The 20,815-nt window shown below is 37.8% G+C and overlaps 2 protein-coding genes across 21 annotated transcripts in view; one reads left to right on the plus strand and one right to left on the minus strand.

Annotated features, from left to right (window-relative positions):
* The first annotated feature begins 470 nt into the window (after nt 1-470).
* Nucleotides 471-14,322, plus strand: LOC131949805 (uncharacterized). Of its 4 annotated transcripts, none has more exons than XM_059311785.1 (5): nt 471-603; nt 5,001-5,224; nt 9,608-9,669; nt 9,908-9,953; nt 11,025-14,322. In XM_059311785.1, exons 2-5 carry the CDS (start codon nt 5,002-5,004, stop codon nt 13,133-13,135), a joined length of 2,442 nt encoding a protein of 813 aa, XP_059167768.1. In that variant the 5' UTR covers nt 471-603; nt 5,001; the 3' UTR covers nt 13,136-14,322. The 4 variants fall into 4 exon arrangements, with proteins under 4 accessions (XP_059167768.1, XP_059167769.1, XP_059167766.1 ...); XM_059311786.1 differs by lacking the exon at nt 471-603 and adding an exon at nt 632-779; XM_059311783.1 differs by lacking the exon at nt 471-603 and adding an exon at nt 3,250-3,375.
* A 37-nt stretch (nt 14,323-14,359) lies between these two features.
* The window catches only part of LOC131949803 (SLIT-ROBO Rho GTPase-activating protein 1), a 68,415-nt gene continuing 61,959 nt past the window's right edge, over nt 14,360-20,815 (minus strand). For 12 of the 17 annotated variants that reach the window (XM_059311779.1, XM_059311780.1, XM_059311777.1 and 9 more), the window contains 5 exons: nt 20,344-20,364; nt 19,225-19,292; nt 19,018-19,029; nt 16,568-16,748; nt 14,360-16,308 (listed from right to left, as the gene is read on the minus strand). In XM_059311779.1, coding sequence (XP_059167762.1) covers nt 15,144-16,308; nt 16,568-16,748; nt 19,018-19,029; nt 19,225-19,292; nt 20,344-20,364 — 1,447 coding nt within the window. In that variant the 3' untranslated portion in view covers nt 14,360-15,143. The remainder of the gene's footprint in view (nt 16,309-16,567; nt 16,749-19,017; nt 19,030-19,224; nt 19,293-20,343; nt 20,365-20,815) is intronic. The other 5 variants (XM_059311774.1, XM_059311781.1, XM_059311775.1 and 2 more) reach the window with 3 other exon arrangements.

Below are 20,815 nucleotides of genomic sequence, written 5' to 3' on the forward strand. Positions count from 1 at the left end.
AATTTCCATACTAATTTCGGCTTTTTTATTCTATGGGGGTCGCGGGTCACTTACTTTTTATAAAAGGGGGTCGCCACTCGAAAAAGGTTGGGAACCACTGCTATAGACTATTATCAGTCAGATTTAGGCCATCGCCACAGCGATAGCGACTTTCCCGCGTACCTGGATAAAATGCCATTCTGTTAAATGGCAGTTGCAATCTGTCAGCACGAACCGTTGCAAGGTATAGAGCGACGTAACACGCAACCACCCGCCTGGAGCAAGCGACGTGACAGGGCGGATAATTTAAAATGGTTACAGAACCCGACAACACCGCCCAGCAAGCCCGCGCATTCAAGTCAGGCCGTTGTCTAGCAACGTGCGGGCCTGGGTTGCAAGGCTAAACCAGTATTCACGCGAGTTGCACGCTGACACGGCCGTCTCTTGCCTAACCACGTCGCGATTGGCTATGCGGAGCACGCGGGGTTAGCCTAAGTTTCTCCAATAGGTCTTCCAAAAATAGACGAGCTCTTTGTGTGTTGTGATCTCACGTGATCAGCTGCTACGCGCTGCCCGTCCATTCGCGATGACTTAGCCTAGGTTAAGCAGACGATCTTTTTGCAAGTAAGTAGGTCAAAGACGCCATTCTTTTTTTTTCCTTTGCCCTATGAAAAACTTCGGATACCTTTTTGAACAAACTCCGCTTGAGGCAACTTTGAAACAAGCTGAAGTCATATTGCTGACAGCAAGTAGAATCTGTCTACTGAGACAATTGTTCTGGTGAAGTACTGCTCCAAGAGGTTGGTTACGCGCTGAACATCGAATAGGTCCTTGCCTCTATCTGTTCTTTGATATCATGTTAGTCAGTAAAGCCACATGATCCTTTACCTTACGCAGCTGTTCCCCTCTCCCCATTTCTTGGTTTGCTGTTGTTTGTCCGTTGCCAGATGTGTATTTCTTTATTTGTGCTGTTCTCGGCAGTGCATAAAATGAATTGTAGAAGTGAAATTACCCGTAAATTTAGGAAATGGGTCTAAACTACAGAGTCTGTTGTGCTCGTTAACTGATGTAATGAATGGTGGTGCTTAGCTATTGAACGGGCTTGTACTTTTGTTCCCAAATATCTGCTGCTTGATTGCGAATTTAATGGCCTTCTGGTATCACTAAGGGAACAAAAACCTACTGTTATTAATGTGTTGAGTCGTGCGACGTCAAAACAACCACGACAAAACGACCCCATTTAAAGGGCCAGCGACAAATCGACCCCCGGAACCAGTCTGGAGCCAATATGTCATAAGCCTATTTGTTAGGAGCCAATATTTCGGGGCCCTTTTGTCGGGGCTATTTAACTGTGTCGTTTTGTCGAGGGCCGCTTTGACGGTGCACCGTGTTAAGTTTCAATAAAAAATAAAATGTGTTTTTGACATGAGTAAAATTATTTTTAAGCCAATGATGGTATTTCTCATAATGTATAGCTGGTAGTGATTTAGTCGTGTATATGGATAAAACCTCTCTTGTTGCAGCAGTAAGCTAAACCGTCAGCTCGCCCTAACAATGTTTAATAAATATTTTCTTTTTTTTTTTTAATCACACCTGTTTATGTCTCGAACACACACTTACCCATATACACACATATACACACACAATCCTGGAGTTTAAAAGGTTATATGATAGAAAAAAGATGTTGTTTTACAGTTTAGTCAACATTTTACTTCTAAAAGAGTAGGCCTAACGATTTATTTGAAATATTCATTTGATTAAAGTGGCAATTTAAAAAAAAAAGCTTTTAAGAGAATAAAGTTAAAAACATCATGAAGTTTCATGTCTAGTGTTCATTTCGCCCGTCCCCAAAGAGATGCCTGAAAAAAAACCCACTATTCGTGCCCGACCCTGAAGCCTACAAGGTTTCCTAGGGACGGGACATGGATGGTGCGTTAGAGCAGGCTAGAAGTAACTAGTGACAACTCGGCGATTGTCAAGTGGCCCAAGGTTTCATGGTAAACTCGGCGATTGTCAAGTGCCCAAGGTTTCATGGTAAACTTTGCGATTGTCAAGTAGCCCAAGGTTTCATGGTAAACTTTGCGATTGTCAAGTGGCCCAAGGTTTCATGGTAAACTCGGCAATTGTCAAATGGGGGTCATGGAGTGTTCTAAATGGCAACATTGCACATTTCCAACCCGTCAGCGCACTAATTCATCTACTTACCTAACTGTACAACTAAAATAATTGCTAAAAAATTTAAAAAAAAAAAATATATAAAAAACCCAGCGAAATTGTATAGGGCCAGGCAAAATCTGTGACTCCATATTCGAGCTTAGGATTTTCAATTCAAGTTTGTTGGAAGATCCTCACATCTTCGATACGTGAAAGTTTGAAAGTATGTTCGCTGGTGTCACTTCATGACTTCATGAGACTTGCAGTGTTTTCTAAATAAGATTCTGGTCCAGAGATTGTGTTCACGTGTGGCCTAATGTAGATAAAGCTGTAGTAAAAACAAAACGCTAACCAGTGTTTCTTTCAGACTTTTTTTCTCCGGGGGGGGGGGGGGAGAGGGACGGGACACTGGTAAAAGTATGTTTTCTATATCAATTCCATTTTGTTCAGGGGGGGTGGGTGGGGCTCTGCTCACCCGAAGAGGTGCCTGGAACAAACTCTGACGCTAACGATCAGTTTATCGTTGGATCGTGTTTACTAAGATTTAGAACTCAGAAAAGAGCGAATTTGACGTTTTAACATTATCTTTGAAAGATTGCGATATTATATATTCTTCATGTTTATTAATTTTCATACAAATTCAAAAGACGCAATGAGGTTACAGAAATGTGTTTGAAATAATTCAACACTAAAGAATAAAGATTGCAGATGTCACGATTTCAGAATAATTTTATCTGGGTAATTTGTTGATTTAGATTTCTATCACTAGATTCTAGATCTACACTATCTAGACCTAGATCTAGATCTAGTAGTAAATTTACTTTCTCACGGTTCGATTTCAGTGTTCAGTCGTAGAAATAGATCTAGAGATCTAGATCTATGTCAAGTAACATTTTTATAACACATGAATAGATCTAGATCTAATATTTAAGAAGAGACTGCATTAATTTTTAAAATAACTTGTGATATTTGCAAGCAATTTTTGTGGAGATTTCTCAATGTCCCGTGGAACTAGTCTAAGGGCCTATGCCTAACATAGCCTAAAGATTTTGGGTGAGGATTGGGATATCTTAAAAAGATATGGAAACCCGGATGTGGTCTCGTCGACGGCGCAATTTTCCGCCATCACGGAACTCCAAAAGCAGACAGATTTGCGAGAGCGTAGCAGGACGAAATCAATGGTTAAAAAGATTTCGGTGTTTTAATTATCCGATTCCCGTATCTTAGTTATTACGGCAGTTTGTGAGTATCTCAAATACTAATTGATCTAGATTATTCTAGATTTAGGCCCATTTACAAAAATGTAAACCAGATTTTTAGATCTGTAGTGTATGGGTGTCTTTAACAACTTCCAGTTGATAAAAATATTCAATATTCATTATTTCTCTGTAGGCCAAAATATTAATAATAAGGATATAAGATTTTTCTAGATTTCTAGGCCTAATAAATTAATGAATAATTTATTATTTTATTTGTTTGTGATTGTTTTCATAAGTTTTCTAGATTCAAATATCTATTACACTCAGTAATTACCTAGAAATCTAGATCTAGATCTAGATATTTTTAATAATATTATAATATTTATTATTACACAATATTACTGTACTGTATTACATCATTAAGTTTTAACTTAATAATATTATAATTCATACACTATTACATCACTAATCTTGATCTTCAAACAATTGATTAAATAACATTAATATTCTAAAATAACAAACTAGATCTGGATCTAGATCTAGAATAATCTACATTCAAAATAAAATTGTTTTGCAAATTTCCCAAATAAAATAGTTACTAGATCTAGATCTAGTAAGTTATGACTAAAGTAAATTGATTAATCAATAAGTGTAACAATACTAGCTATTACTAGGTAAGCAAAGGTCTCATTGGAGTTGAATCTCAACACAAAACATGAGTAATCCAAAAAAATTACTACTGTAATTACAAAAAAATTGTGAAAATTTCAAATAAATTTGATTTCAATAGGCCTTATAATATAATAATGTTTTCTAATTAGGCTTATAGGCCTACTCTACTAATTTGGCTGATATTTGACAATGGATACAAATCTTTGCATTATTTATGAAATCACTTATAAGGCTAAGGTTCTATTTAGACAAGTTACTTTAAAAACTCATTTTGAGCTTGTTGTAGTAGATCTTTTGCCTAGTCAAAAAGCCCAATGCTGAAACAAATTAAATGATAAGGATTTGATGTTTTTATGGATCTGAATTGTAATTGTTGGGGTGAGAGTCACATGAGTATCTTCTCACTCAATTGTAAAATGTTGTACAAATAAACAGTGGTATTCCTAAATGGGTACTAGATTAAAAAGTCTTTGAAAATACTCCAAATTGCCCATCTGACCAGCCAGACATTTTATTGTTTGTTGAAAATTATAAATGGTCTGCTATGCCATCCATGCATACATCTATTGCCTTTGGCAGATGAGGTAGAGTTCATGTTTTTTTTACCTTGGCAGCACTATGCCCAGCCCCCTTTTCTTTCCCCAAAGTAAGTCAGGTACCCATCAGAGCTGGGTGGACTCAGATGTTTTACAGTAGTGAGACCAAACTGAGATCCAAACCTTTGGGGTTATTCTATAACATTTTTCTTGTTCATGCTTCTTCTTAATTGTCAGAGGATTTTCCTCAAACACCATTGCGCAATACATGCCAACATATTCTGAGTCATACAGACTTTTGACTTCAACTTAACTTGTCTTTCTGGATTTGCTTCCATAACATTAAGATTTGTCCACACAAGAACAATTTTGCTGTACCAGAATTGTAAAATGCCCTTTTTTTTATCCTGTGTTAAAGTTGTCATATTCACACGTCATTAAGGTGTTTATTGCTTTACAGAATGCCTCGTCCATTTAAAGCTTATTGGCTTGGTATTAAAGTAGCTGGAGAAACAATTCAGGAATGGTGTCAAAAAATTGAAACAGAGCATGTGTTTTGTAAGTACTGTAAGTTCAGTATCAAATTTAGCAGCAGTGGTCTCAAGGCATTAAAAAACCATGCAGTCGCAGAGAGGCACAGACAGAACAGGGCAGCTGAGCTGAGAAAATGCAAAACAGTTGCAAGTAAGTTTTTGGTGTTTAATATTGTTTATATCCACATCTTTCTAGGCTCTTGCCTGACGGATTAGGTTTACCAACTCCAAGTGAAATTCTTTGAAACTAGTTTTAAGGACATGTCTAGATTGTGTACTTCCTCCTAAGTAATATTTTGATTAAAAGTTTTTTAGTTTAATTTTTATGTGAATCTTGGACCTAACTAATTTTCTGGATGAAGCTGGCTGTTTACCAAATAAATATGGTAGAGTTCCCTTTTGAACCTGTAGGCCTACTTTTGACCTCAGCAAATGAAGGGATAGTGTGGTCAGCACTATGCCCAGCTGCCTTTACTTTCCCTAACGTTGCTGAGATACCCATCAGAGTTGGTGAACTCATGGATGTGCAAGGGACCAGAACTCAAAACTTTCTGGTTACCAATTGAATGTTCTACCATTCGACCATGCCGTTCCATATATAAATATGTAACTGACAATTTTGTATTTTATTTTAGATTTAAATTTGCCTTTTTGGTTTTATATTTTAGAGGTATTTACAAATGTGTTCAATAAGATTTTAAAACAGTTGCGAAACATCAACACATTATAATTTTATTGGTTGTGAGTAAACAATCTTTATAGAATCATTAAACCCTTGTTACCGGTATTCTTGAGTTAGAAAATGGGTTCAAGTCAGTAGAAGGTACCTGAGTCCACCCAGCTCTGATGGACACTTACTCACATTCGGGAAACATAGATGGCTGGGCATATTGCCGACCACATTATCCCCTTGTATGCTGAGGTCATTGTAACAGATGAGCTTTACTTCATCTGCCTCATGTGTCTTGGGCACCAACTGGAAAAGATGATGATTAGACACTTGTTTTCAATATTTACATTTAGTTAAGCAAAAAGCATCATTACTTTTTCTGGTTGGCCAATTAAAAAACAAATATCTGACAAGATTATTTTAATCTTTCTTATTAAAAAAACTTTAAATAGCTACAATTGTGTGGGAATTTCCAAAACTCCTCTGTGAACCAAATTAATGTACAAAAATAGAATGGTGTTTTCCTAGTATCATACTTTTAAAAAGCATGATAAAAAAAAGTTTTACAGTTGGTCTCTTCTAGGGCAAGACTTATTTCTTAGCAAAGCTATTGTTTCACGAAAACAATGAAAATGCTTATAATAAATATAGTCTTTTATGGTTAATATATAAATTAACTTAAAACATGTAATTATATTACATAATTCTTATAATATTCATACCGTACATGAATTAATTATGTTTGAAATGGCATTGAATTAAAATCATTTCACTACATTGTGTTGCAATGTTGAAAGTGAGTAGATCTAGGTGAATTGTTAACCTGGTGTCCCCTTGAAATTGTTTTGACACCCACATGTTGGAAATACAATTGTGCCTGAGGAGCAGGACAAATCCCCCTGTGCCTGAGGAGCAGGACAATTCCCCCTGTGCCTGAGGAGAATGACAATTCCCCGTCCGGACATTACCCCTGGAATAAATACCCCCTGTCAAATACCACCATCCCCCGCTTTCCCGCCTAGTTAAAAAGTTAGGGATAGGGTTAGATATAGATTTAGTTGAGTTTTTGTGGTTAGGGTGAAGGTTATTTGTAGGTTTGGGGTTAGGGTTCTTCATCATGGGTGGGGGAGGGGGTAATGTCCTAGACCCTAAGCCTTTATGGTAACGCCGCTTTTGCCTTCAGCAAAAATCAAAATAGTCCCCGGCTTAAATTAATGGTTTTTTTTTTCTTTTAACTTTCTGTTCATTGTCTCAGCTACCCGGCTAGTACAGAATTCAGCTTTTACAGCATCTTCTATAACCAATGTTGTGGCGGGTGGGAGTCGTTAGGTCTATGTCATGCATTGGTGCCATGGCCGGTGATGATACTACAGATCAGTTTTTGTGATACTATTACTATAACATTTGAATGTTTGTAGGCCTCAGAGCTTCTTCCAGAAATTTTATCTCCCCCTAAAATTCTTGTTTTGAGGTAGGCAGCCCACCCTCCATGTAATTGCTAGATCTAGTTTCTCCAACTGTCCCTCTGGTGACTTCTTTCTTAGGCTTAGAGGGGGTTTAGTTAACATGTCTCCACTGCCTTGGGTGAGGGGGTTTAGTTAACATGTCTCCACTGTCTTGGGTGAGGGGGTTTAGTTAACATGTCTCCACTGTCTTGGGTGAGGGGGTTTAGTTAACATGTCTCCACTGTCTTGGGTGAGGGGGTTTAGTTAACATGTCTCCACTGCCTTGGGTGAGGGGGTTTAGTTAACATGTCTCCACTGTCTTGGGTGAGGGGGTTTAGTTAACATGTCTCCACTGTCTTGGGTGAGGGGGTTTAGTTAACATGTCTCCACTGCCTTGGGTGAGGGGGTTTAGTTAACATGTCTCCACTGTCTTGGGTGAGGGGGTTTAGTTAACATGTCTCCACTGCCTTGGGTGAGGGGGTTTAGTTAACATGTCTCCACTGTCTTGGGTGAGGGGGTTTAGTTAACATGTCTCCACTGCCTTGGGTGAGGGGGTTTAGTTAACATGTCTCCACTGTCTTGGGTGAGGGGGTTTAGTTAACATGTCTCCACTGCCTTGGGTGAGGGGGTTTAGTTAACATGTCTCCACTGTCTTGGGTGAGGGGGTTTAGTTAACATGTCTCCACTGTCTTGGGTGAGGGGGTTTAGTTAACATGTCTCCACTGCCTTGGGTGAGGGGGTTTAGTTAACATGTCTCCACTGTCTTGGGTGAGGGGGTTTAGTTAACATGTCTCCACTGTCTTGGGTGAGGGGGTTTAGTTAACATGTCTCCACTGCCTTGGGTGAGGGGGTTTAGTTAACATGTCTCCACTGTCTTGGGTGAGGGGGTTTAGTTAACATGTCTCCACTGTCTTGGGTGAGGGGGTTTAGTTAACATGTCTCCACTGCCTTGGGTGAGGGGGTTTAGTTAACATGTCTCCACTGTCTTGGGTGAGGGGGTTTAGTTAACATGTCTCCACTGTCTTGGGTGAGGGGGTTTAGTTAACATGTCTCCACTGCCTTGGGTGAGGGGGTTTAGTTAACATGTCTCCACTGTCTAGGGTGAGGGGGTTTAGTTAACATGTCTCCACTGCCTTGGGTGACGGGGTTTAGTTAACATGTCTCCACTGTCTTGGGTGAGGGGGTTTAGTTAACATGCCTCCACTGTCTTGGGTGAGGGGGTTTAGTTAACATGTCTCCACTGTCTTGGGTGAGGGGGTTTAGTTAACACACCTTCACTGCCTTGGGTGAGGGGGTTTAGTTAACATGTCTCCACTGTCTTGGGTGAGGGGGTTTAGTTAACATGTCTCCACTGTCTTGGGTGAGGGGGTTTAGTTAACATGTCTCCACTGCCTTGGGTGAGGGGGTTTAGTTAACATGTCTCCACTGTCTTGGGTGAGGGGGTTTAGTTAACATGTCTCCACTGCCTTGGGTGAGGGGGTTTAGTTAACATGTCTCCACTGTCTAGGGTGAGGGGGTTTAGTTAACATGTCTCCACTGCCTTGGGTGACGGGGTTTAGTTAACATGTCTCCACTGTCTAGGGTGAGGGGGTTTAGTTAACATGTCTCCACTGTCTTGGGTGAGGGGGTTTAGTTAACGTCTCCACTGTCTTGGGTGAGGGGGTTTAGTAAACACACCTCCACTGCCTTGGGTGAGGGGGTTTAGTAAACATGTCTCCACTGTCTAGGGTGAGGGGGTTTAGTTAACATGCCTCCACTGTCTTGGGTGAGGGGGTTTAGTTAACATGCCTCCACTGTCTTGGGTGAGGGGGTTTAGTTAACATGTCTCCACTGTCTTGGGTGAGGGGGTTTAGTTAACACACCTTCACTGCCTTGGGTGAGGGGGTTTAGTTAACATGTCTCCACTGTCTTGGGTGAGGGAGTTTAGTTAACATGTCTCCACTGTCTTGGGGAGTGGGTTTTGGTAACTCTACTGAGCTTTAGATTTTGGGTTAGTTGTAGTGTTGTCTACCACTAGGCCACACTGTTCCTTACATTGAAGCTAATTCCTTGGTCAGTGAACCAATAACCTACTTGGAAAGACATCTTGTATATGACAAAAAAATAGGAGATGATGCAATAATTATATATATTACATGTATCGTTTGAATAGAATGAACACTAAATTAGAAAACAATGTTTAAATTAAACTGTTTTCCCTCATTTATTTCAAAGACATTAAATATCAATAAATGAATAAAATCATTGCTATAAAAATCACTTTAAAATCTTATTGAAGGCTGATTTTGTCGTACTTTGATATAATACTTGATTCAATAAAAGATAAACTGTCCACTTGGGCGATGTAGATCTAATATTTAAATGTTACTAGCCTTACTGATGGTAATATTGCTAACTAACCAATCATTTCTATTCCTAGAAGACAAGGATCACCAACTAAAATTGTCAAGCCACCCTCTTGGCCTGTATGATCAATCATTGGTAAAATCTTTTATACTGACCTTATTTAGGCCTATTCATGAACTCTTGACTTGTGTTAGATTAAATTCAGTTACCAGAAATTTTAAAAAGAATGCCTTAGCGTAATGTTTTTGTTAAAATCTTGAAAACAAAATGCAAGTGACAATACAATAGTATATGTCTACCCTCACATTTTATTATTTACACATAAATGTGCATCTTTACGAGACTAATAAAATGTTTTTTTTTTCCTCCAAAGAGTGAACAAGCACAAAATGTTGTGTTTTCTTCTTGGAGTGGACTAGGTATGATTTTATTTTAGTACATAGTAACTTTATAATAACTTAACAACTTTGATTTACGTATCTTCAATTATGTTACTGCTGTTTCACTCTCAGTAGTTTTTGTTTTTGCTCAAGTCATAGAACTGTTTAAAATTATTTTTTTCCATCAGTATCTCTCCCTTTATAATTAATATATCTACAGAGATTTATTTGTTTTCCTTGATTTAAAAAAAATAAAAATAAATCCTATATTTTCACTTTGAGGAAAATTTGCTATAAGAAAATACCTTTTGGTTTGTTCTTAAAATGCTTGTCTCCAATTTAGAAAAATTTACCCATTTTCAGGTGGTTAGAAAATCTAGATTTTCACAAATCTCGATGTTTTAAACCTCCCTGAGTTGGAACAACAATGTGTGTGTGTATGTATGTGTCTGTGTGTCTGTCAGCACAATAACTTGAGTATCGTTACAGCTAGGCTGATGAAATTTCATATATCAGTATTATATCAAATGTGTATTTTTTTATCCACTTTTCATCAATTTCCATTATTGGAAGTGGAACTTATTCTTTTAGTTTTTCAAAAGCCTATAACTTGAGTACTGTTTCATATAGATAAACAAAATTTCAAATAAGTAAAAGATTTAACTTTCTGCCTTCTATCAAATTTTGAGTAATTTCCATTGACCTGAAGTAGTAATATACAATTAATGACTTGAATGCTATAGATATTTATTACGGCTACTAAAATATCATCTAAAGTGGTTATCTCTTTTTACCTTTAAATTAAAATAGCCTACTGCAGCATTACACTTGAAACTTATAAGAATCTAGAACAAAATAACAAGGGCTTCTATCTATAAACTTATACAAATTATGCTTGTTTACAAATGCAACATTTAATAAAACTAAAAGTTTGCCCTTGGCATTGGAATGTGTCATAATGTCTCATTCTTTACCCCTTAAATCTTAGCTATTTTTGGTTGAAATTTTTATTTTAAAGTACTTTCTTATAATTGTTCCTTGATCTCTCCAAAGTTAATCTTATGACCAACTTTTGCATTAGATTGATAAGAAACATTGTTTATTTATCAGGGCTCAGCAGGTGCTACATTAATGTGTACATCTGCTACTACTGCGGGGAAGAGTTTCCATCCAGATGTGTACTACAGACACATCAATTAGCCTGCAATATGAAGACACCATTAGACTCCAAGCCACCAAGTCTACAAACTGCTAAACTTCCATTGTTGGATGAAACACTAGTGACCAACTTCACTAAAATACACCAGCCCTCAGCTGTATTTTATGACCTAGCTCCCTCTAAAGAGGAGTATATATCAGCCCTAGAGCTGATCCCTAAAAGTAAAACAGAAGTGATAGCTCGGCGTAGAAGAAACACAGAATGTGAGACTATAGATCTAGAAGATTTGCCAGTCTCACCAACTGTGCCCAGAACACCCAAACGGTTACTCTCACATCTCAGTAGGGATGAGAGCAGCTCTTCATGCACCTACCGTAGAAGACTTTCTCTTTCATTTCAGACAAAAAATGAAAAAGAGAATGTGGATGCTAAAAAGGATTTGACTAATCCAGAGGAGAAAAGAGATGAGAAACCCAAACTAGCGTCAGTTAAATCTCTGTACAACCTTGACCTGACATCACCTCTTGGACAGTGTGTCAGCAGGCACATTAAAGGGGACCCTAACTTACATGTCTTGTCAGATGTAGAGAGCCATTGTTTGACCTCCACTCCAAAGAAAAGTTTAGTTGATCTGAAGCTTCGAGAGAGGCCTGTCAACTATTTAGTAACATTTAAAGGCTATCCCAGCAAGCTTCCGTACATACATCAGTACAAATTTAATCAACTGGAAAAGAAAGAATTCTTGCGCCGAGTTAACACTGGGCTTGATAAAAAGAGTCGCCGTTTGGCCAGGAAAATGAAACCATGCAGAGTTTTGCTCAGGCCTGTCACAAAAGCAGATTTAAAACAATGGATTCCCTCACAGAATGAAATTACAGTGGACCTAAAGCCTTTAACTGCAGATGAAATTTCTTTCTGGACTAAACCAAAGACCCCAATCAGTGTGTTGGCTGAGTTCCCTAGTGGCCTGACCTTCTCATCCCCTAATGTAAGTAATGTGCTAGGGCTGAGAACCAGGCAAGATGTATCTTTGTTAAAGTCACCTGGCTTGTCTGTATCAAACTACGTGTCAGAAGAAACTCTGGCTGAAGTAACAGCCAACAGAGTGGCTGTCTACAAGAGTCTGTTGGCAGATACCAGCTGTGGTGAGATAGAGAATCTGCCAACTCCCAGAGTGTCTGTTAGAAGGGTTTTCATTCCATTTGGTGACGCACACAAAACCTGTTTTCTGCCAGATATCACCAACCTAAAGGTGAAAGAGGGCACAGAATCCAATACTAGAGAAAATGGACTGGTGCAAATCCGCTGTGCTAAAGAAGGGGAGAAAATTGCTATTCTTAAAAGAAGGGAGATAAATAATGCAAATGTTTTGAGAGAAATTCCTGGTCAACCAAAACCACAAGGGCAACATGTTTTCAAAAGAGAAAGACATTCAAAACGAAACCTTTTGCACACTGTGCATTCTGGGAAGAGAGAGAAACCCCATGATAACTTGGTTGCTGGTCAGCAGAAGTTGCCTGAATGTCATACACAGAATTCTAATACATTGGAACCTCTTTCAGTCAACAAAGTATCATCTAAAGTATTAGCACCTTGGTCAGCAAATGCTGTCAAATTGTCACCACCAAGAGGTAAATTATTGGGGCAGTCCCCATTCTCTTATGTCAATACTAAACCTTCTACCATGGCAAGCAGCAAGAATGCTAAACTCAGTTCCTTTAAAGATAACTCTTGTAAGACACTAAGCAAATATAAGAGTTGTCCATCGTTGAGAAGTAATAAACAATTGACTAATGTCAGAGCACCTGTGATAGTGAAAAAAAGCTCAGAAAAAAAACTCCACAATATTTTGTTGCGATCTAGCAAAAAAAGTGCCTCAGCTAATGCGGACATGAACATGCCTTCTAAAGAAATGATGCAGGTCAGAAAGTTTTCATTGAGGCCTGAACTACGCAAATCTTCAATGAGAAAACGTATTTCTATTCTCCAGAGAGCTGAGGAAAGGAAAAGAATTCTCAGCTCATTTTTGCTTTATTCAAGCAAAATAAAGTCACGTAACTAACTTCTGGTTTGAACCACAGACTGCACCAGATTCAACCTAAAAGGAAACCTGTAAAGTTTAAGAAATGATGTTGTACATACACTGAGAATTTGTTTTTGTTAGCAAAACTATTTATGTTCATGTTAAATTTTGAAATGTATCTGAAATTGTTTCTACATCTTTTATTGTTAGAATTTGGAATCATGACATTGTCTTATTGTTTAAAAAAAACTTTTTAAAATAGATTTTACTAATACAACTACTCAATGAAAGTTTGAGCATGTCTTTCTAATAATTAATTTGATTTTAGCTTTAAGTACAACAGATTTTCTTGTGTATTTTAGATGATTTTTATTTTGATGCTGTATAATTTCATTAAATTTATAATCTGTTACTGTTTAAAATTTTTAATAATTGTTAAAAGCACTAACAAAAGTTAGAATTTATTTTAAATCGATATTAAAATAATAGGGAAAAAAATGTGGATTATATAATCAGTCCAATGTAACTAAAGCTTTCTCGTTTATTAATTGCACTTTTATCACTTACATGAATTTTTGTGAAAGAATTCATATTATATTCTTTGCTCAAAACTGATTTTCTTATACACATTGAAAGGTAACCACATTTATAGTTAATAAAAAGAAGGGAAGAATTTGTAGTCTGTATTCATACCGGCATTCTTTTTTTTTTTTTTGGGGGGATGAGAAATCCTTTTGCTTGAGGTAATGTGGTGAGATGAAACAGAGGTGCATCTACCAGGGTGTCAATTTTATCCTTATAAATTTACTCAAGCTGTGCCATGCATATTTAGTTTTCATAGATTTTTTCCCCCCTTCCTAGCAGAAAAGGAAAATCTAATTACTATGCATTTACTTGTTGCCATAATTTTTTTGTGATACTTTTAAACAAATGACAAGTTGTGATATTTTTGTCTAAAAACCAAAGTAAAGTATTTGTTTTTCACTTAAAAAATAGACAATTGTCACAATCGAAAACTAGGAAGGATGAAAAAATAAAGTACTCTTGACAGAAGAGTGCCATTGATTTGCTAGAATTGAGAACAGTAGGCACTTCACTTTTTCTGTTGGTTTGTTTGCTCTGATATACACCGTCTTTCTTTGTAAAAATGTCATTAAATAAACATGTCAACCACCATGTACATATGACAGTTGAAAAATACACTGAATAAAATTGTATGAAACTTATGGTTTGAATTTTATAAATTGAATGCAACAATGAATGTGTTAGAAGCAAAAATAATTTTAATGATAAATTGTTTATACCTTAGTATTTGGATTTACAAGACAGTAATGGACATTATTTATAATATCTAACCAACAAACCTTTAACACTGAATGAATTATGGTCAACATTTGTTGCAAACTAATTAAAACATGTACTGAAGCTAGAATTTTTTCATGTGGAACATACATTCATGACAAACTTTAAATAAACAAAAAAAGTTAGTAATATTAGTATTCCAAGTCACACTGGATTTTTTGGTTCTATGCTCCAAATTTATTTTATTTAAGGTCACATGAGCTTGTTAGAAATGTGTAAACAAACTTAGTCATGGGTTCAAAGGTGACATTCATCAGCAACAAGCTTCAGAAATCAAAGGTCATGTTTTAATTTTCCATTTCTAAATACAAAAATATCAAAAGTTACATAGACATGAATCAAAAGAAAATAATTAGTCGCCTTCATTGCACATGAAAAAAAAAAAAAATGTTCTTCCACTAAATTAAAATGACATGCATGCCTATCCTGAAACTGATAAGGTTTTCAACAAACTCCAGTGCTGAAACCACAGGTGCGATCTACCTGCTTGACCTACAGAACAAGTTGGTGAGCTCTAAAGTTACATGAGTTGATCACATCATTTGTTTGAATAAGAAAGAACATGGAAGAAATGCTGAGACAGCACAAGAAGGAGTAACAATGTAACCAAGTTTTGGAAGCATTTCCCACTGGGGGAGAGGTTGAGTATATTTGGCATAAAATGGTGGTGGTGTGTGAACACTGCTCAAGGGGGTGGTTGTACAGGGGGGGAGAGGTCCGGCCGGGAGGCTGGTTTTTTCATGACTGGTGGCTTCACTTTCATGGGGGGCTTTGGTTTTTGAGCAACAGGTGGAGGCAAGGTGTTGGCTGGGGGGTTACCTGGACTGTAGTTTTGTGCAGGGGAGAAGATAGGTGGAGAGGGGCATGAGTTGGATGTAGAGGTTGAGATCAGAGAAGAAGAAAGATCAGTTCGGCGGGTTCCTTCGTTGGACTGGCTTCGAGCTGGGGATGACTTGTTGAGTGAAGATATAGAAAAAGTGGTCAGACCCTCCCGGTCACGTGACCTGGCTAAGTCACCAGGCTCTGAAGAGATGCTCAGCCTGCTGCTGTGGTCCTGGCGGCCAACTTGAGGGTTGCTGGCTTTCTTCAGGGTGCCTTGGTTGGACTGAGCAAAAGTTTCTGCAGCGCTAATGGTGGGGCTGTCAGGCTGGGAGGGGTCAGTAGAGGAGCCTGACGTGTCCCCGTCAGGGAGGTCAATCACCAAGTCAGGGGTGTGTTTTGGTGTCTGTTTGACCTTGACCGCTGGGAGGGACATCCTTTTGTCCTGTTTTTGCTGCATCTCTAAAGATTTGAGTCCAGCCATGACCTCCTCCAGGGCCGAGTCAATGTCCACACTAAAATCTTCAGATGATGTGTCAGACATTGTGCTCAGACTGTCATTCACCAAGATCTCGTTCTTGCTGGAAATTTCTTTCTCTCTCTCAGCAGTTTTAGACCCAATGCCAATCAGTGAAGTGGACATGAGTGAAGTAGATAAAATGGCCGACTTCATCATTGCTGTTGTAGGTGAAGCACTGGGAGAGGGCCTCAACTTCTCCGTCTCTCCCGTCTTCTCTGGGATTGTGCTGATGCTGTCTTTGAGCAACTCTTTCTTCAGCGGTGTGGTCTCCAAGCTTTTGACACCACCCACATTACTCTCCCTTGGTATAGGAGGGGGAGACAGCTCAGGGTCCACATTAAGGATATCAGTTTCTCTTATGATAGCCACATTGGGTTGTGACAGGGACTTGTCTGACGCCTCAAGGCCAGAGTCATGGCTGGTAGGTCTGGATGGGTGGGATGGTAGAGTCAGGCTAGAGCTCATCAAATTCCTCTCCTCTTCGTGGCTGTGTTGGCTCTTGTTGTCCTCCCTGAAAGACAACATACACTTATATCACTAGGTAACCAGGGGAGATAACAGTGCTCTGAAAATTTATATCACTAGGTAACCAGGGGAGGTAACAGTGCTCTGAAAATTTATATCACTAGGTAACCAGGGGGAGGTAACAGTGCTCTGAAAATATATATCACTAGGTAACCAGGGGAGGTAACAATGCTCTGAAAATTTATATCACTAGGTAACCAGGGGAGGTAACAGTGCTCTGAAAATCAAATGAATCTAAAACGTACACATGTTTGAGAAGAATGTATTTGTCTGGGATGAGACCCTCCTTGCCGTGGAAACATCCTTCCCACCAATCACTGGACACACGACTGTACAGCACCAAAGTGTCACCTTTCTTGAAGGAGAGTTCACGGGCTGATCTGGCTTCAAAATCAAAGACAGCTGTGGCCTCAACAACATCAGGTTCTGTTGATTCACCAGTAAGTATTAGTTAGGTCAGTGGAGTGTCTGTTGTGTTGGCAATAGAATCATTTTCATACTTTGAAACTCAAGTAACAATTATATTTATCATTATAACTTATGTGTATTAACCTAAATGTAATGCCTTATGTTTGATACCAGAAAAAAAAAATTAAAGAAAAAAAAAACAGTTAAAATGTGTACATGCTGTTACTGAATTTAAAAAAATATTGACATGAGGTACAGCTGTAGGACATGAGGTACAGCTGTAGGTCATGAGGTACAGCTGTAGGTCATGAGGTACAGCTGTAGGACATGAGGTACAGCTGTAGGACATGAGGTACAGCTGTAGGACATGAGGTACAGCTGTAGGACATGAGGTACAGCTGTAGGACATGAGGTACAGCTGTAGGACATGAGCTACAGCTGTAACACATGAGGTACAGCTGTAGGACATGAGGTACAGCTGTAGGTCATGAGGTACAGCTGTAGGTCATGAGGTACAGCTGTAGGTCATGAGGTACTAAAAAAGTTAACACCAAACTGCCTTCAGTAGAAAAGTATGGTCTTTAACTTTAAATGAGGTGTGATGTTAGTAAGTCTGATTTGTAATCCTTTGTTAAACATACAAGTGACTTGAGGGAAAAAACTTATAGACTCATTTTTTCCAGGAAACTTAAGAACATGTAGTCATCCAATGTCCCTTGTGTAATTGAAATTAATTACTTGCTACATTTAGCTCTTCATACAACTGATGTTATTCATACAAGCAAAACTTGAAAACATTTCTTGCATGTTCTTACAACAACGATGCAGGACAAAAATCTCAGCATGCTAAAGCAACACATCCAGAATAAAGCAATGCACAAAAAAAAAAATCACAGCTAGTTCACATCAGTTTGTTCTACTGGGTTTATGGCAATGGCTTTAACAAGTTAGATGGGATTTGGTCATGTGACTGTCTGTACAAGATTTGGTCATGTGACTGTCAGTACAAAGATTTGGTCATGTGACTGTCAGTACAAAGATTTGGTCATGTGACTGTCAGTATAAGATTTGGTCATGTGACTGTCAGTACAAAGATTTGGTCATGTGACTGTCAGTACAAAGATTTGGTCATGTGACTGTCAGTACAAAGATTTGGTCATGTGACTGTCAGTACAAAGATTTGGTCATGTGACTGTCAGTACAAAGATTTGGTCATGTGACTGTCAGTACAAGATTTGGTCATGTGACTGTAAGTACAAAGATTGGTCATGTGACTGTCAGAGCAAAGATTTGGTCATGTGACTGTCAGAACAAGATTTGGTCATGTGACTGTCAGTACAAAGATTTGGTCATGTGACTGTCAGAGCAAAGATTTGGTCATGTGACTGTCAGTACAAAGATTTGGTCATGTGACTGTCAGAACAAAGATTTGGTCATGTGACTGTCAGAACAAGATTTGGTCATGTGACTGTAAGTACAAAGATTGGTCATGTGACTGTCAGAGCAAAGATTTGGTCATGTGACTGTCAGAACAAGATTTGGTCATGTGACTGTAAGTACAAAGATTGGTCATGTGACTGTCAGAGCAAAGATTTGGTCATGTGACTGTAAGTACAAAGATTGGTCATGTGACTGTCAGAGCAAAGATTTGGTCATGTGACTGTCAGAACAAGATTTGGCCATGTGACTGTCAGTATAAGATTTGGTCATGTGACTAACTATAGATACTTGGTCATATCACTATCAGCACAAAGTGTGGTCATGTATATTGTCAGTATGCTGACCAGAAAGATGTGCAACAGAAAAATGGAAAACTGCGCATAAAAAGTGCACAAGGTCATTTTTTTTGTTTTCTTATATTGAGCATTTATAGACATACAAAGGGTGACTACATGTAGATTGTAGCATAGTATAAACATATTTCCACAAATTATGACAAAATTAAATTGTATACATAAAATTTGAATTTGCACATTTTTCTGTTGGCAGTTTTCCAGATAGCGCATTTTTCTGGGAACTTGTCAGTACAAAGTTATAAGGTTATGTGACTGTCAGTGCTAAGGCAATCTTTCTTCATGCAGAGCAGGCCAATATTTCCTTGTGTGCAGTTTATAAAGAATTTTTTTTTTTAAAAGTACAAGATTTAAAACATGAAAATAACTGAATTTCAGGATGTTGAAGTATTTAAAAGTTGCAGGGACTGGTTTCTAAATGAATGTGTTAATATTTGTGCCTGAATGTTAAACAAACAACAGTGTGCTCAGATACAGAAAATATGGAGGCTTACCATACACAGACTCTGTGAAGAGGTTAAAGGTTAATGTCAATAGTCTGCCATAACTGGTCTTTTTTAAGTTTAAAAAAATGTTTTTCACATATCTGATCAAATGTGTCTCTTTAAGCAAATCATTTATTAAAGTCTAACTATTTTTGTTTGAGAAAGGGCAGAAGAAGAAGAATCAACCAAGAGGTAAATGTATGAGATAACACAAACCTTCTTCGTCACTTGGGATAGAACATGTTTCTTCTTCATCATCATCAACAGCATCAACACTGTCTCGTCTGTAAACAAGAACAAAACACTACTGTGGCATTACAGCACAAAGTAACTGATAAGCTACATACCAGTCCTATATAATAACACAACAGTGCCTACACTACTGGAGGGGATACACTATCACTGTGGGCTAACATGGATAAAACAAAGCTGCTAACTTGTGGGATGACATTTTAATTGTTTTTACAGCTTAATTCTGTAATTTATGGTTCACTAGACAAATTTTTAAAAAATGATCATTCAGGTTGGGAAAATATATTCAGTTAGTGTCATTATTGAGTGCAGCAAAAATTGTAGTGTTTAACTTTCAACAAATGTAAAAATATTTTTTTTCTAAGAAATTAAAAATTTCTGATAAAATGATTTCCCTTGTAAAGGTTAGGTAGACCTGTAATGTAAACATTTTTTTATTTATTTGGGCAAGTGGGTTCTGGGACGGAAAATGAAAAAAGTGGGTTGTGGGAGGACAGGCAGAAAACATCTTGAATAGAGGTCCATTTCTTAATCTTGGGAACAGACAAAAATAAATGCAAAAAAAAAAGCACCAACAGTAACAATTTTTTTTTTGTAAATAAAGTTATACTACTATTTATTATTGAACTACCTTTACTTTCCCTACTGGGTTAGCTGTGGGACACAGCTGGGTCAGTACAGCGTTATATTAACTCTAGTAGAGTATATTTCACTGAATGTTAGCCTTGAGATAATGAGAAACTGATCCTAATATAAACCTGATCTATTGTGAAACTTAAAACTAGCATATAAACTGGCATTCTGTTGCCACAATTATCATATAAAGCACATATGGTCAATTGAAATAAAGGGAAACAGTAAAAGTCAATTCTAATTAAAACAAAGGGACATTTGGTAAACAGGTCAATTCTAATAAAACAAATGGACAGGTAAACAGGTCAATTCTAGTTTAACAACAGGGGTGGTTGGTACAGGTCAATTCTAATTGAAACAAAGGACACTGGGTAAACAGGTCATCTCTACCAGAGATGGTGGTACAGCTACATTCTAGCTTAGAGCGAGGGTTAAATGCATAAAACTTACGACTGACTTATCCATGAAATCCTTATTTGTTAAAAATTTAAACAGGTTAGTTAAAAACAGCATGGTTAAAACAGAATGTTAAATGTAGATGTGTTTAGTCACTACATACTACACCTATAAAATAGATCACTGAAAGTATTAGTAGTGATGTTATTTGGTGGAATGTTTTATGGTTGTGATGTTATTGGGTGGGATGTTTTATGGTTGTGATGTTATTGGGTGGGATGTTTTATGGTTGTGATGTTATTGGGTGGGATGTTTTATGGTTGTGATGTTATTGGGTGGGATGTTTTATGGTTGTGATGTTATTGGGTGGGATGTTTTATGGTTGTGATGTTATTGGGTGGGATGTTTTATGGTTGTGATGTTATTGGGTGGGATGTTTTATGGTTGTGATGTTATTGGGTGGGATGTTTTATGGTTGTGATGTTATTGGGTGGGATGTTTTATGGTTGTGATGTTATTGGGTGGG

Source organism: Physella acuta, unplaced genomic scaffold, assembly GCF_028476545.2.
Source record: "Physella acuta isolate Inbredline_101_S28 unplaced genomic scaffold, ASM2847654v3 ptg000714l, whole genome shotgun sequence".
Lineage (NCBI taxonomy): Eukaryota > Metazoa > Mollusca > Gastropoda > Physidae > Physella > Physella acuta.

Bases quoted from the DNA above. Each gene is read 5' to 3' on its own strand.
- LOC131949805 (XM_059311785.1), top strand. From the start codon at position 5,002: ATGCCTCGTCCATTTAAAGCTTATTGGCTTGGTATTAAAGTAGCTGGA. The intron at 5,225-9,607 runs GTAAGTTTTTGG...TTCTATTCCTAG, and splicing joins AAAATGCAAAACAGTTGCAA to AAGACAAGGATCACCAACTA. The intron at 9,670-9,907 runs GTAAAATCTTTT...TTTCCTCCAAAG, and splicing joins GCCTGTATGATCAATCATTG to AGTGAACAAGCACAAAATGT.